General features: G+C 35.2%; 5 protein-coding genes across 5 annotated transcripts; 4 read left to right on the forward strand and 1 right to left on the reverse strand.

The window, feature by feature from the left end:
* The first annotated feature begins 985 nt into the window (after nucleotides 1-985).
* LOC110606153 lies at nucleotides 986-4,634 on the forward strand. Its single transcript, XM_021744920.2, has 3 exons — nucleotides 986-1,392; nucleotides 1,632-1,674; nucleotides 4,202-4,634. Exons 1-3 carry the CDS (start codon nucleotides 1,120-1,122, stop codon nucleotides 4,348-4,350), a joined length of 465 nt encoding a protein of 154 aa, XP_021600612.1. The 5' UTR covers nucleotides 986-1,119; the 3' UTR covers nucleotides 4,351-4,634.
* An 868-nt stretch (nucleotides 4,635-5,502) lies between these two features.
* Nucleotides 5,503-10,341, forward strand: LOC110609308. Its single transcript, XM_021748792.2, has 4 exons — nucleotides 5,503-5,640; nucleotides 5,718-6,044; nucleotides 6,584-8,585; nucleotides 9,920-10,341. The coding sequence occupies exons 1-3, from the start codon at nucleotides 5,559-5,561 to the stop codon at nucleotides 6,742-6,744; spliced, it is 570 nt and encodes a 189-aa protein (XP_021604484.1). The 5' UTR covers nucleotides 5,503-5,558; the 3' UTR covers nucleotides 6,745-8,585; nucleotides 9,920-10,341.
* On the forward strand, nucleotides 8,257-10,139 carry LOC110609309. The gene is made up of 2 exons (XM_021748793.2): nucleotides 8,257-8,585; nucleotides 9,920-10,139. Exons 1-2 carry the CDS (start codon nucleotides 8,257-8,259, stop codon nucleotides 10,137-10,139), a joined length of 549 nt encoding a protein of 182 aa, XP_021604485.1.
* A 314-nt stretch (nucleotides 10,342-10,655) lies between the features above and the next one.
* Nucleotides 10,656-11,527, reverse strand: LOC110608795 (the record flags this gene model as incomplete). The annotated part of the gene is made up of 2 exons (XM_021748089.2): nucleotides 10,656-10,939; nucleotides 11,418-11,527. Coding segments are annotated over 2 exons (216 nt in total), but the record flags the coding sequence as incomplete, so codon positions are not given.
* Nucleotides 11,528-11,860: 333 nt separating this feature from the next.
* On the forward strand, nucleotides 11,861-15,374 carry LOC110609310 (mitochondrial import inner membrane translocase subunit TIM10). The gene is made up of 6 exons (XM_021748794.2): nucleotides 11,861-12,019; nucleotides 12,121-12,171; nucleotides 12,389-12,441; nucleotides 12,655-12,693; nucleotides 13,839-13,908; nucleotides 15,016-15,374. Exons 2-6 carry the CDS (start codon nucleotides 12,127-12,129, stop codon nucleotides 15,064-15,066), a joined length of 258 nt encoding a protein of 85 aa, XP_021604486.1. The 5' UTR covers nucleotides 11,861-12,019; nucleotides 12,121-12,126; the 3' UTR covers nucleotides 15,067-15,374.
* The last annotated feature ends 81 nt before the right edge of the window (nucleotides 15,375-15,455 follow it).

The raw sequence follows: 15,455 nt of genomic DNA on the forward strand, positions 1-15,455 counted from the left end.
AACTCACTTAAAACATAAAAGAATGTGATGATCTACACTTACCTCTTGAAGATCAAGAGGAGATGCGATCCCAAACTTGGAGATATGGAGGAATGAGCTCCGGGGGTCTCCAAGTTTCAAAACTTTGATCTTAGCTTAAAATCTTCAAAACAAAGGTAAAAGCTCATCAAAACTTGAAGGAAAAGAAGGAAAACACAAAATCAACCATGGGAGGGCGAAATCTCACCTATACCCGAAAATAGAGAGAGAAAACTCGCCCATTTTTGGAAAATGAGCCTTTTATAGGTGGCTGGCCAGACCACCTTCGGGAGCCAAAAGAGCTTCCGCAAGCTCCCAATGTTCGGCGGCCGAACCTGAGTTTTTCCTTTATGACTTTTTCTTTCAAAACTCAATTTATTTTTTCGTTAAAACTATAAAAACATATAAAAACATTTCAAAAGACCTTTATTTTATCATTTTAAAAGGTTCCGAAATTCTAGAATTCCGGATTCTAATGGAGATTCCGCCGGAAGGTAGGAATTCCGATGACGGAGTCTAACCGGATATTACAGTTACTCGTATTGAGATCATATTAGGAATAACTCTATTTTTATTATAATAATTTAAATTATTTTAAATTTAAAATATTAAATAAATAAATTATTTTTATTATTTTGTTAAGATATATGTTATGGGACTTATAAAAGCTGTTTAATTGAGTATTAACTAATTTGACAATAATTAATAATTTTCTTTTTATAATTATTTGCCACGCTGTAATTTAAAAGGCACTTTATCTAGTAATTTTTTTTTAACTTTTTAGAAAATTATTAATTTATTCCTATTTAAAAATCACTCAATTAATTTTATTTTTAAATTTTATAAAATTAAATTTTATAAAATTAAATTTTATTAATAGGGACCACGGCGTCGTTTCTGTCTAATGAAGGAAGAGGTCGAGGGGCCAATTGACAAATGAATCAACATTACGAGGCCATTTCATAAAAGACTAAAAACCTAATGATATGGGCTTGCAATCTCTCAGCAGCAAGCAGTCAGCAGCCATCACTCGACTCTCAGCAGCAAAACTCCATTTCAGAGAGAAGAGAATAAGCCAAGCATTACCAAATAAGCAAGGAAATGGCGACTACTCTCGTAAACAAGACATCAATAACTAATCAAACCCAACGCTTCTTTCGATTGTCTTTCAACTTTCTTAAAAGCTTTAGCACTTCTTCTCCCTCGCCTAATCCCTCTTCCACTGCTTCGGCTTCCAATAAACCAAAGCGAAAAAAGAAGAAGAACCTGTTCGAAGTCGCCCAGTTTTTGCCCAATTGGGGAATCGGTTATCACATGGCTAAATCTCATTGGCAAAATGTCTCTTATGAAATCACCAAGATCAATCTATACAAGGTCTTTCCCTTTTATTTTATTTATATGTTTTTCTCGCGTTTACATATGAAAAAATAGCGATTATGTAATAACACTAGGGTGTTGGGTTGAATCTCTGGTTATTTCGGATTGCTGTTTAGTTTTCAAGTTTTTACTGTTCAAACAAGTGAGATAGTTGGATTGCATAAACAATGGAGTTTTTATTTTATTATATATATTAATTTGCTAAAAAGGGTATATGGTTGGTGGTTCTGCTGCAGGATGGTAGGCATGGAAAAGCGTGGGGGATTGCTTATAAAGATGGTCAGTGTTAACCTTGTTATTTTGCAGTTTCCTTTGTAATTCGAAGTTATAATTGGAGATTTCTCACTATAATTGAATACTCATTGATCAAAATTTAGTGAACTTGACATTAACAGTGTTTGGTTCAATTCTATGATTACAGTTATATGGAATTCAATTGAATTCAAGATAGAATTAATTTTAAATGAATTTCACTGTTTGTTTTGATATAACTTAAAATGCAGAATTCAATTGAATACCATATAATTTCTGTTTGGTTTAATTTCAGAATTAAAATTTATTTGCTCTCAATTCCTAAATTACCCTTATGGATATATATATATATAACCAATTCCATAAAATTCAATTCATGGAAATGAATTCTGATTTTCCTTCAAACCAAACACATAAAATATGGAATTCAATTGAATTCCACAAAATTTTAGGAATTGAAATTGAACCAAACATAGTGTAAGGAATTGTCAGAGGCTGCTTAGTGGAAAAAAGATGTGATTAGCAGTAAACTCTAGATGTTTCTTCAAGTTATAGGTTTAATAAAGGTAGAGCCTTAGAGGTTTAGCTTGCAAGATTTTGAAACCACAGAGAAGCAGTTTTACTTAGATATCTTGATCGTGAGGTGCTTTACAAACCCACTTGCTTAGTTTAATTTTTATACTGTTTGTCATGGACTTAGGAGAACCACATCCTAAAACCTAGCTATTGAGGTGGGAGAGCCCTAATCCATTTAAACCCACATAGAATTCTCATATTTTCCACGTGAGATTCCAAGTCTCATTCCTGGCGCAACTAGTATCATCACCTTCCCCGTGATTACGCACCAAATGTCCTCTGCAACTCTTACTCCTACTGATATTGGTCCTGCTCAGGAACCTTGTGTAGCTCTTACTCCTATCCACACTAGCCTAGCTCAGGAATCTTTGGTAGCTCTTAGTCCTATCAACACTAGCCTAGCTCATGAAATCTTTGGTAGTTCTTATTCCTATAAGCACTGCCTGGCTTGGGTTAGTTTCTCCATGAGGCTGCCAGTTGTTTTAGTTTGGCTTCCAATGTACCCTTTTCTGAGTCTCAAGCTGCACACGCACAGGGGTCAGTTTAGATTTAGGTGAACCACACCTCAGAAGTTAGCTATTGAGGTGGGAGAAGCCAAGTCCATTTACACCCCACATTGAATTTATTCTTTCAATTTGTGATTCTAAGTCCCAACTTTGCCCAACTAGGATCATAAGTTCATAACCAGATTGACTAATGGAAGCCCTATATTGATGAATTTTGATTTATTTGATATAGAACAACTGAAGATTTTTCCTGTTACGGTTTCACTTCTTGATAGATAAACTTGTCTTCCCATAACTCTAACATCGAAGTATTTGGAGGGTTGGTTAGTTTCATAGGGAAAGAAGTTGGTAGTTAGATTAGTTGTTAGAGCTGTTAGAGGTGACTGTTATTGGGGGCAGTTATTATATTTATAAACTTACTGTGAGAGTGAGAGTTTAAGTAAGAGAATATCTGTAACCCTAGATTCATTTAAGAATTAAATAACAATCAACTATTTTTCACTCTCAATATTCTTCTTCTGTTCTCTCTCTCTTTCTCATCTATCTTCTCCCAAATATTATTCTCTCTTCTTTTACTATTCTCTTCTTTCTTCTGTAGAAACCCTAATATAAGGGCTGCTAGTGACACATCCATAGAGGATCTTAAATGACTTCCTATTCTTATTTCTTCTGTATATTTTTTGTGGCTTGAGTTTTGCTTATGGTTCAAGAATTGACTTGCATGCAAAATGCTGGGACTCTATACTTGTAGCATTTGGTGATAATTGCTCAACATAATTGAGTCATTGGATATGTTACTAAGATTCTGATGCTAAATGTAACTGAACTAAATGTTTGGGGCTGCATTTTTTAAGTCGTTATAAACCATTTTTTGAATCATCATACCAATAGCTACACTTGTGTCCAAAAGAAAGAAGAAATTTCTGTAGTGAGGAACACTGATTAATTTAGGTGAGTGTATCAAAGCACTATCCTAGTCCAATTGAATATAAATGTCTCTTTAGGTCATTTATTCTTTATAAAACAAAGAACTGTGGTCCTGGTTAAGTTGTCTGCTCATTGTTCTTACAGAAACATGTCCTAAATGATTCATGGAAACGTTTTTACACTGTTTGGATGGGATTGTCACATGGAATTGTTTTTATTTCTTTTTGCCTGATCTCCTCTTTAATAGTTATAGTCATACAGTGCATCTTTTTCTGTTTCTTTTGTGTTATCAGTCATCACCTTTTCTTTTAGAACATATATGTGGCCCTAGACCTGCAGATAAGAAAAAACTGATGGCAGTAATGGTGTTTCATTTGTATGCCATTTATGCCCTGTGGTAGCAACCTCTTTAAAGTAGACTTGTTTCTTTGTGCAAGTTTAATATGTTTACCGATGAAGTGCTAGCTGTCAATGGAATTTGCTTCGCTTTAGTATTATTTTGTTTAATATGGCAGTGAAATTGATCTGATTAGTATTTAGTACAGGAATTCCTGCTGATGCTCCAAAGAAGATAAGTGGAGTTCATAAGCGTTGCTGGAGGTATATTCCAAGCTTAACAAAATCATTGGAGAGAAAGCCACCTTCACCAAAATCTACAGAAACTGCCTCAGAGATTGAAGCTCAGGCAGCTTGATGCATTTTCATTTTTTACTGAGGACCAGTAGCCTGACCATATGAACCTGCTCCCTTATTTTTAGGGTTGATAACCTCAGTTTAAGAGTTGCATTTTTGGATGTCTTGTGGCCCTGTACCATCTTATTTTCTGGATGTTTTGTTGCTTTTTTTTTCTATATAACATCCTTGTTCGATGAAAAGGCAGTAGAAACTTGAATATGCAATCAGCAAATTTTGAACATTCTTTTGTATGCACTGTAACTTCTTTTTGGAATGGATTTTGAGTTCTACTCTTATAATTCATACCTAATGGATTTGTGTACTGTTGTGTGAGCATATCAGCTTGTTTATGCGTGCTGAATTTTTCCTCTTCTATACATAGATTTTGCAATTAAACTATGGGTTATGGTCTTGCTTGCAGAAATGTCCTCCCACTGTTCTTTTGCAATTCCGCTTCAAAATATATATTGGGAGGTTGAGCATTCAAAATTTTGTGTGGAGATTATGAGTGTTGTCTGATGCAAGTCAGTTGTCTGTATGGCCAAAAAATGAGAAAATGGACCTCCTGTGTATGCTTATCTGACACTCGATGAAATTTCTCTCGGAAACTCCTTTTTGCATATAACCTGATTATGAATAGCCTCATTAGTAAATTCGTCAAATAAAAGGATCAAACATGGCAGTTGGTATTAAATAACTTTACCATTTGGGATTTTACCAAGAATCAAAATTTCCCCTTTTGCAGTTTGGAAGTATTCAAAATTTTTCGGACAAAAATGAGCAGAATTCTTTACATTGTCATTATGTATGTACCAGTACCAGTACATTAATCCGAAGATAATATTGCCGAATGAGAAGAAATTTCCAATGAAGTTTCATGGCCAACCACAAACAAATTTCATAGCATTGAGATTCAAATTCCCCTTTGGCCACTTTCTTTTGCCAGCTTTCTACAGGATCCCATTTACTAAGATGATTATGCATTATTTTTTCATATTCTGAAGCTAACTGTCTGACACATTTTATTTTCATTGCCGTCAGAACACGATACCTCCAAGAGCTTCAATCTTGTTTAATGTTGCCAACATATTGCTCCTAACTGAGAAAAGTTAAAAGAAGGTAGCAATACCTTATAAGTTAATTTGCATGAGATAACTAATCAACCATTGACTTCTAAAATATCTCCATAACACTTGTCTACTATATAAGCACAACCCACAAAGCCTAATGTCATCACATTCTTTTAGGAGGGAAAAAATGGCATTGATCATATTCCTTGCTATGTCTCTTCTCCTCCATGGAGCTCTTGGTAAACCCATTTCAAGAAATTTTCCCATTTTATTTCCTCATGTAAATCTATTAACTTTTTGTTTTTAAATTGTTCAGGGGAGCTTGCATGTGAGCAATTGCCAGTTGAGCTTTGCTCATACTCAATTGCTTCTTCTGGGAAGCGATGCTTATTAGAGAATTTTCCAACAAAAGATGGGAAGGTTGAATACCAATGCAAGACATCAGAAGTGGTAGTTGATATAATGCAGGAATGGATTGAGAGTGATGAATGTGTTAGTGCATGTGGACTTAATAGAAATACTATTGGTATCTCATCAGACAATTTTCATCAGCCTCAGTTTTTGGCTAAACTTTGCTCAGATGATTGTTATAAAGCTTGCCCCAACATTGTTGATCTTTACTTCAATTTGGCCTTGGGAGAAGGTATATTTAATTAGTTATTGATGGATTTCTCTACTTTCACATTGTACTTCTTTTTTTTTTTTTGGTATGTTTCTTTGGAACCATGTTTTTTCTTCTAAAAAAAAAAAAAAGAAAACTTTTGAAAATGTTTTGAATACTTTAAAAAGAAAAACAATTTTTAATTATTAGTTTCACAAACTGCAATTAAAGAGGGCACTTTGGGAATTGATTTGCAAGTTGAAGTTGAAAATTGTAGACGGTAATAAAAATAATAATTTAAAAAAATTAAATTTATTGCAAGCAAATATCTCAGCACTTTTAATACAATAATTTTTTATTGTTTAATGAATGATAAATTAAAATTATAATATTTTTAGGATCTTGATATTATACCATTGAAATTAAAAATATTTTAGTTAAGTGAAGACCCTTGAATCCAAATTCAAATTCGAATTAAATTCTCAGTAGGAATAATAATCAAAGTCCAGGGTTTAGGTCCAAATTTACCTGATATTATATCAATCATACGAAATAAATTAATCCATTTTGTATATTTACAGGAGCTTACTTGCCTAATCTCTGTGACAATCCTCGCCGGGCCTTGTCGGCGACTAGTAGTTCTGGTCATGCAGTAACTAATCTGCACTCCGGCGGAGTTTCGCCAGCTGCTTCTCCCATCTCTGGTGACGTGGACCCAGCTTGTGCTCCTCCTTCCATTTGATCATGTATCACAAGGAGTGAAAGTATATGTTCTTCCACTATTATGCTACAATTACTTAGAAAATTCTGTCTGAAAAATGAAAGCATGGTACAATACATTGTTACATCCTGATTTATGTAAATTAATTAAAATGACTGAAAATAGACAATTATGAAGGAAAGAGTTATCTGCTTCTTAATCATCATCATGATTTTTCTTTTTTCAAAAGCTCTTGTGATCCTTATTTGTCAAAATAGAATAAGGGGTAAGCCTAGGATTACACCACAGAAATTGGAGAAAATATGAGGGACTCAAACTCACCGCTCAGCTTTATTTGAGTATCGTCCAGTGCCGACAAAAAAGAGTGGCCAGCTGAGACTAATAGAAACTGGACAAATTTTGTTATGAGTGACCAACTCAAGTACAAGTGTTGTCCTTTTTCAGGCACTCTTTTCCTCTCCTCTCATTTTTATGCAATTGCACTTCCCACCAAAATTAACCACACAACTCCTCAGAATCCTTCTGCATTATATCCCCACCATATCCATCTTTGAAGGGATCCACTTTTGTTATCTTTTAATGCATTTACTTGAACATTTGCCTTAATATCTTAGTAAAAGACTGGTTATTCCATTGATACCAGCAGAACAATTGAGAAATATTAAGTCAATGAGTTATTATAATTATAGTTTATTTATTAGTTTGTACGTATCTATTGAAAAATAGAAGAACGAGGGTGTAGCATTGGGACCACCATGCAACCGGCCTCGAGATGTGAAAATGGCTGGTCAATTAAGGAGTAAAAGTTGTTAAACTAGCAGTCTTGTATCTCAAAGAAACTATGGTGATATGTGCATTGCATCATCTTCATCCTGTGTTCCAAATTAATCCAAAAATGAAGCTTAAAGAAGATGTTCAAAAGCTTAATACCAGATGTAAGTCATTTCCTTTGTACATGGTAAACAATGGAAATGATATGTGATCTGTCCCTAGTTCTAGGCCAGGAGGTAGGAATAGGACACGGGTCTTGTTGCCGGGTCACAAACCAGCAACAAGATAAGGGAAACAGTAAAATTAATCAGTCTTTTTGAAAGTTGATGTTTCTTTTATTGGGAGATTTTTTTTCTATAGAAAATATTGAGAACAAAGATAGAAAATTTAGAAATGGGTAAGGGTTTGAAGATTTGAGAATGAAAAAGATAAAAACTTCAGTTTCAAATACAGCAGTTGCATATCATTCTGCTCTGCACCAACACTGCTCCACACTGACACATTGATATTGAGACGGTGATTTTTTTTTCTTTGATGAAGTTTAAATAAACGAACACCACCAGCTATTCTCCCTTACTCTCCTATTTCACAGTATCCCCCCCTCCTCCTCCACCATAGGTCCAAAACTCCATACCTCTCCGTGTGTCTTTGAGGGTGCATGTGACTTACAATTATACTCTAACCGAAGCAAATGTCTTAAACCCTTCAAAACTCCAAGCTCTGATATTGTTTCATCAATCTTTTCCTTCTGGGTATAGCAAAATGGCAATGGCACACACTTCCCATTTTGACACAGACCACCATTTGAGCCGTAGCAGCAGTGATATGTCATTATCTGGAGAGATTGGTGCCCACAGGGACTCTTCAGTTTCAGATTGCTTGTCAGAGGTAGATTTGGAGAGTGGCGTTCTGGAGGGGAAGCTGAATTTGGATGATAAAACTGATAGAGATTGCAGAATTTGCCATTTGGGTTTCGAGAGTAATGTGCTAGAGAATGGGGCAGCAATTGAGCTGGGGTGTTCCTGTAAGGGAGATTTGGGCGCAGCTCATAAGAAGTGTGCAGAGACTTGGTTCAAGATCAAGGGTAACATGTGAGTAAGCAATTCAGCTTTTTTATTTTTGGTATTAAAGAAGGGTTTTTCTCTGATGCACTTATTTTCTGAAAATTATGTTATGGCTTTATGGCTTTATGGCTTTATCCATCTGATGATCTTGAAGAAGTCCTACATGTTATGGCTTTATCCAAGTATATTATGGTTGTTCTGTTCGTTAATAACTGGCTACACTTTTCTTGGTTCTGGAAGTTTGAGGAATTCTTTTGAACAATTTGTTGGATTCAGCATCTTGGTGATTTGAAGTCTTCGAAATTTGAAATAGAATCCTGGGATCCTACTTGATTATACTTGTCTGATTCGTACTCTGAACCTGTGAATACATTTCTTCTGTGTTTTCCTGTGTTTGCCAAACCCAAATTAATTATAGGGAAATTTTCCACTAAAGAAGCATACTGCAAAAGTTGCAATCATTGATTAGCATATAAGCATACTCTAATTTCAAATCCTGAACAAAACTTCTACTAAATAATTTTCAAGCCAAATAACCAATTAGTTTAGCTAGGAAGCCCTTGATGTTTCTTTATGCTCAAGTGAATTGGCTCATGAAGAATTTCCGGTTGTATAAATTTCCTCACTTAACCAACGGAAAGAAAAAAAAAATCTGCTTATCCAGCTTTTACCGATCATTAACATATTTATCTACCTTTTGGTTACTGTCAGCTCTTGTTCCTGCCATGTGTTCGTGATGGTTGTCTTTATTCTTTTGCCTCCTTGTGAGCTACATGAATAACATAGAACAGAATCGGCACAAGGCAAAGAAGTAATGATGAGGCAATAGTAAATCTTGTGGTCACCACTATGCCTTAGATCAAAGAAAGATTTTTCTCGTGAATCATGATTTAGAATGCCTTTATGTGGCTACACTTTATGAAATATGAGTTAGTCAAGGAGTGTGGGGTCCAGTGGTTAGCTTACACACTAGTCTCTATGTACTATCATTGACTCTTGAAAGTGGACATATGCTTTTTTGCACATATCCAAATGTAATTTACTGCTGGAGATGTCTGGAAGTATATGTCTTCTTCAGTTTATTCTGTGTGTATGCATATAATGATCCTATAAACAATTGATTTGTATAGTGATCTCCTCTGGTCCGTTGTCCTTGCTTCATAGATCTATCACGCTTTAATTATTGTATTTCATTGATCTAGTATCAACTGGTGGAAGTGGATGCTAGATCAATGAAAATAATCAAGAAAATCATTATTATTGAGGAGATGAAAAAGTACCAATTGGAGTGGATGAACATAGATGATTCAGCAGTTTAGGCTTTCTTTATTGCTGATATTTAAATTTTTAAACTTCTGCAGGATATGCGAGATATGTGGTTTCACTGCAGTCAATCTTGCTGGTGAACAAGCAAATGCAGGACAGAGTATTTCAGCTGCTGTCTCATTAGCACCAACAGCACCTCTGATGCTGGTGGAAACTCGAACATTCTGGCATAGCCGACGCATTATGAATTTCTTGCTTGGCTGCATGGTCTTTGCATTTGTCATTTCTTGGCTCTTCCACTTTAAAGTCCTTTAATGAGTAATTTCAAGCGAAATGAGCCCAAGAGATAAAGTGTACTCCCCAACTCTCAAGTAGTCAACTGGTTTTTAGGTACCTATCCTTGCATATCTTCATTAGAAGAAGTGCCACATTAGCATGTTGCCATGTGTCTTGTAAATGTGTATGTTGTATCAAATGTTATGCATAAATTCTGGTTTCTCCTATGTAGAATTGTTTGAAAACTCCCCACTGAAAGAAAAGAAGCTGGTCTTTTAAGTATGTTTTCGGAATGTATTGGCAATAGCAAGGCTTGAACCAATTTGTGATTTTGTCTGTGGTGGACGGAGGATTTTCACTTCCACGGGCAAAACTAGGAGCCCAGAGGATGTCGTTCAATAAGTTGGACCATTATATGATTAATTTGTAGGGACTTGCTAATTAAAAGCACATGCCTCTTACTGCTTATGCCTTGCCCAGATGATTAGCTTTTTGCTATATTAAGATTTGTTAATCAAATTTAATTCATTATCAAACAAGTTAAAAGATGCAGCATAGAGCATAATAAATCACAGTGATTGCATGGAGACAAATACATTGCAGCAGTGTTCAACTATACCTATAAATGAACTTGTGTCCAGGATTATACGGGTTAAGCTATGTCAAATTTCAATCATCACTACTTGTTTCCATTACTATGGGATTTTTTTTTCTATCATCACCAACAGTCTTGTCAAAAGTTGATCCTAACATGCTGGCACATCAACATCAAATACTGACATCCATCTTTCAATACCTCCCTTGCTGGATCACCTGAAAAACCATTCAAGTAAATGGAACTCACAACACAAAGAAACACTACATTAAGTTGCAGTATGACATCTTGATAAGGATTCACATGGAGTAGTAGAAAATTAACAAAATAAAAAGCTCATTTGTGAGACTACTGGTGATTTGAGAATCGTAAATACAACAATCTTTTCACTGCAGTTGCCCAAAGCTAATATTGAATGGCTACTGTAGTCTACTTTACGTGGTCAATACTACAGTGGTCTACCACAACCCATGACAAAAAGAAAAAAAAAATCTAGTGCAATTAATCCATATCCTCACGAATGGATACTTGGGTTTCCTGGTTGATCAATAACATGAAATCCAAATTGAAAGCAAAAAGAGAGTGAAATTGGTGATTTGCAACGACAATTTGCAGGAATATAAACATTTTAAGAAGCCAATTCGATAACAAACTGAAGACTTAAGAACATATAAAATCAAAGCACCAGAAGGAGAGATTAAGTATAAGATTCGGTCACTGACTCTTGATTCAAGGTGAATCTAGCAGCATTTGCAAGAGTGTGATCTTCATCAACGAACGAGAATGTTGCTTTTCTTGGATCCTGTATGGTACCGTGCTCCGTTGCTTCTGGTTACTCTGCAATCATACAAAATTTATTTATTTATTTATTTATATTTTTGAAAGCCTTCGTTCTACAATCATAATCGAAGATAAGTAATCGTAAAGAGGAAGAACATTTAATGATCATACAGAGAAGCGAGAGATGGGGTCTGACACAAGGCGTGCACGGAATGGAAGATCAGGAAGAATAGACAAAACCCCTCAAAAGTCCATAAACCCTACACCAGAGTTTGTCTGGTAATTTAGCGCTTTTCAGCGGGCTAGAATCGTCATTATTTCATTTAAAATAGTTGTTATGGTTGTATGGCTCTCCTGATTGGTCCTTCTTAAGGCTTGAGTGACAGGCCTGTCTCTTCAATAAAGGCAGGACCTTTCCCTGTTTTACTTTTAAATCAGACACCCTCCTAAAACCCTAATCCGCGCCTCTTCTCTTGAACTCTGCTCGGTTCCAACTTTCAAGTCTCATTTTTGTATAGTTGCGCGGCTTTTTGGTCCATATCTGGTGAGATTTAATTCATTCGCAACTCTTGAGCCTCTGATTCTAATGCAGCTTACCAGACAGGATTTTTTAATTGTTTTTTTTTTTTTTTTTTGTTATTTCAGGGTCTAATGGCTTCTAATACTGATCTACCGCCAGGTGTGGACAAAGAGCAGGTGGGTATTTCCCTTCCCCCGATTTGAGTTTCTTTGGCGTGAGATTTTCAAGAATGAGCACGAATACACCTCTTCTGGTTACCGGGTTTATTTATTTATTTTAGGGGATATCACTGGTGGTAGTTTTTTATTTGTTTCGTTTTGCAGATTTTTACAAGGAAAAAAAGAGAGAGAGATGTGGGTTTGATTTCAGTTTTGCATTTTGATGATTGTGCAGGTTTATGGCATGCTAGCTATGGAGATGGAGTATAAAGTAGAGCTGTTTAACAGGTAGCCTCATGTGGTTTTAAATATCTCAAACAGCTGTTCACATATCTTCTTTGATGGTATGCTGGTGAATTGTGTGCTTGATTTGCAGAAACATGTGAAGCTTGAAGCTTTCTTTTTTTGGTTGTATATTTTAACAAAATTTTGCATTAATTTTTGTAGGTTCCAAGATAAAAGTACTGAATTTTATTCTGACAACATTTTCTGTTAATTCAGGCTTGCTATGGCATGTTTCAACAAGTGTGTTGATAAGAGGTAGCATATTATTTTCTTTTATTTCTTTCAGTTGGTAGAAATCCTTGTGAAAGTGTAGTTCTGACAAAAAAAAGGCATAAATTAAGCATAAAAGACTAAATCTTTATGTTTAATCACTATCTCAACTAAAACTTTCAATTTAGTGTAACAAAGCCAAACGTTTTTAAATTTATTGCAATTTGTAGCCAACCCCTAATATTAATTTTGACCAATTTTAATTTGTAAACCTCTCATGCCATGTGTCATCTCTTTACATTTTCTAATACTATTTAAATCCACATAAGTATACCCCTTTAGCCACACTTAACCCTTATGATTTGCTCTTTAAATTCTAACTAATCCAATCCCCAATTTAAAAATTGAAATCCCTTAATTTCTCAGAATTCCTCGTTCAAATTATTGCCATATTTGAGTAATAACTCCTTGAAACTTGAACGAAAGGCCTAGGCCCCTTTAAACTTGGTTGATCTCTTTTCTGGGAAGAGCGCTTGCCCTCATTGTGCTGATCAAGAGTTGGATGCTGCTGTTTTCTCTCCAACTCACAAGTCTGCAGTTATTGTCCAGTTCCTACAGTAGCAAAGCATGTCATCGCTTATCACCAATGAACACAAATTTTTCTCCTTAGAATGTCAAACACCCTCAGTTGCAGCCTCTTAGTGCGTCAGGAAGGAAATCACCTCGAAATGGAGAAGCCAAATTACCTTATGCGCCCTTGAGTATCTTTGTTGGCTCAATGTGAGAAATCACTTGGTGTAATCACTTGTTGAATCTCCAACTGAGATGAAAGAAAATTTGTTCATGCCTGTCTGCACTGTTAGTTCTCAGAGATTTAGGAATTTCAATTTTTTAAATTGGAGATTGGGATAATTAGGGATTTAAAGGTCAAATCATAAGCAGTTAACTATGATTAGGGTTTGCTTTTGTGGGTTTAAATAGTATTAAGAAAATGTAGAGAAAGGACATCTGGCATGACAATGTACAAATTTAAAACATTAGGCTTTGTTGTATAAGATTGAATAATTGTGATTAAACATAAAGGTTTTAAACTTTTATATCCAATAAGCCTAACAAAGGGAGCTTATATTTTCTTTAACCCGAAAAAATAAAACCTTTTTAACATAGATTTTTATGCTTATTGTTTTCAGGTACAAGGAACCCGAGCTAACTATGGGTGAAAATAGTTGTATTGACCGCTGTGTCTCAAAATATTTTCTGGTATGCTGTTTACCTTGTTGCATTTACTGCTATTTTAATTTAGAAAGGGCTGTAATTGGGAGAAGTTGAATCTATAAAAATGCAGTTTTTTAACTTGGTTTAGAAATTTAAAATCCCAAAACTCAACTTGAACATAATTAAACCTTACCTTTTTTAACTCATTGTTTGACATTCAAGTGAGTAATTTCCATTTATCCCTAAAGAAAATTCAGATAAACTTGGTTGAGCTTGATTCCCAATCTATTTTCTTTTAGGTCTTGCTTGGTTGGGGGGTAATTCAACTAGGGAACTTCAAGTTTCCAGAAAGTGCTAAATTATACCTGTTTGGTTGGCATTTTTGTTTGATTTCTTGGAAAGTTGAAAGCATTTCTTTCCTTGACGAAGGGGAATGCCTTGATGGAGGGGAAGTACTTGATGAAGGGGAATCCCTTGATGGAGGGGACTTCCCTTCACCCATTTAAGTTACTTCCTGGAAGTTCACTTCCCAAGAAGTCCCAGGAAGTAACCAATTTAAAGCAAATAAGACCTTAGATGAAAAAGTAAACAATAATATAGTATTTAAATATGATAAATTTAAATATATTTAAAATATGTGAAAAAGGTACTTGATTAGCTTCATGAGCTACTTGTGCCGGTTATCTTATTGCGTGATTTGGCTTGACTTGCTAATCTTGCTATTTAGCCCAAGCCGACCTTGGTATAAAATTCAAATGTTTTGTTAGTTAAGTCCAAGTACCTCAATTAGTTCACATCCGTAATTCCGTAATACTATGGTCAAAGTAGTGAAAAGCACAAAAGGCATATTAAAGATGATAGGTCTTTCCATTGCCAAACAAAAAGCATTGAAATATGATTACGTGTTATGTGCTGATGTTGGGTTTTCCTGAAGTCTCAGAATAAGTCTTTTGCTTCTGCACAATGCATGTGGTTGCCTTGATGATGTATTGGTGCTTGTTACAAGTCCACATTTGTATAGAACTTTTTGGCTAGAGCACTTGTGTTAATTTATTTGTCCTTGCCTTCTTGTTTGTTAGTTGAATTTCTAATGCTGCTAATATCTCCACAAGGCCATTATTTGAATGCTGAAAGCTCCTTTTGGTTTTCCAGGTGAATGGTATAATCGGCCAGATGCTCAGCGCGGGTCAGCGTCCGATGTGAAGCTTATGCTTATAATTTGGAAATTTTGTTCTAAACGAAGACATGGTCTAGAGTAGGGAGGAGAGGAGACTGAAACAGTGTGCTTTTCTGTGTAACAGCCTCCTAATCCAAAGGTCACTCTTGTGCTCCAGAATTAGCGACCTTTTTAGCTGCTTTAATAAAATCTTTAAGCCCAGTAGTGAATAATTTTTTTTTTTTATCAATGTATTATGATGATTATATTATTTGTCATTTATTTGTGTTACCTGGAAGAACATGATACGGCGTAAGAATAGCATTTTTCAACTCTTCTTTATTTTGAGGAAAAATACTCTTCTTTATTTGAGCAAACTGTATTCTAGGAGTAGGAAAGCATGCCTCTATTTTTAAGACCGGATCAGAGATGAAAC

This window comes from Manihot esculenta, chromosome 2 (genome assembly GCF_001659605.2).
Source record: "Manihot esculenta cultivar AM560-2 chromosome 2, M.esculenta_v8, whole genome shotgun sequence".
NCBI lineage: Eukaryota > Viridiplantae > Streptophyta > Magnoliopsida > Malpighiales > Euphorbiaceae > Manihot > Manihot esculenta.

Coding starts and splice junctions, on each gene's coding strand:
- LOC110609310 (XM_021748794.2), top strand. CDS start 12,127: ATGGCTTCTAATACTGATCTACCGCCAGGTGTGGACAAAGAGCAG. Junction 12,442..12,654: donor AAAGTAGAGCTGTTTAACAG/GTAGCCTCATGT, acceptor CTGTTAATTCAG/GCTTGCTATGGCATGTTTCA. Junction 13,909..15,015: donor GTGTCTCAAAATATTTTCTG/GTATGCTGTTTA, acceptor TTGGTTTTCCAG/GTGAATGGTATAATCGGCCA.
- LOC110609308 (XM_021748792.2), top strand. CDS start 5,559: ATGTCATCACATTCTTTTAGGAGGGAAAAAATGGCATTGATCATATTC. Junction 5,641..5,717: donor TCTCCTCCATGGAGCTCTTG/GTAAACCCATTT, acceptor TAAATTGTTCAG/GGGAGCTTGCATGTGAGCAA. Junction 6,045..6,583: donor CAATTTGGCCTTGGGAGAAG/GTATATTTAATT, acceptor GTATATTTACAG/GAGCTTACTTGCCTAATCTC.
- LOC110606153 (XM_021744920.2), top strand. CDS start 1,120: ATGGCGACTACTCTCGTAAACAAGACATCAATAACTAATCAAACCCAA. Junction 1,393..1,631: donor CCAAGATCAATCTATACAAG/GTCTTTCCCTTT, acceptor GTTCTGCTGCAG/GATGGTAGGCATGGAAAAGC. Junction 1,675..4,201: donor GGGGATTGCTTATAAAGATG/GTCAGTGTTAAC, acceptor TATTTAGTACAG/GAATTCCTGCTGATGCTCCA.
- LOC110609309 (XM_021748793.2), top strand. CDS start 8,257: ATGGCAATGGCACACACTTCCCATTTTGACACAGACCACCATTTGAGC. Junction 8,586..9,919: donor TTCAAGATCAAGGGTAACAT/GTGAGTAAGCAA, acceptor AAACTTCTGCAG/GATATGCGAGATATGTGGTT.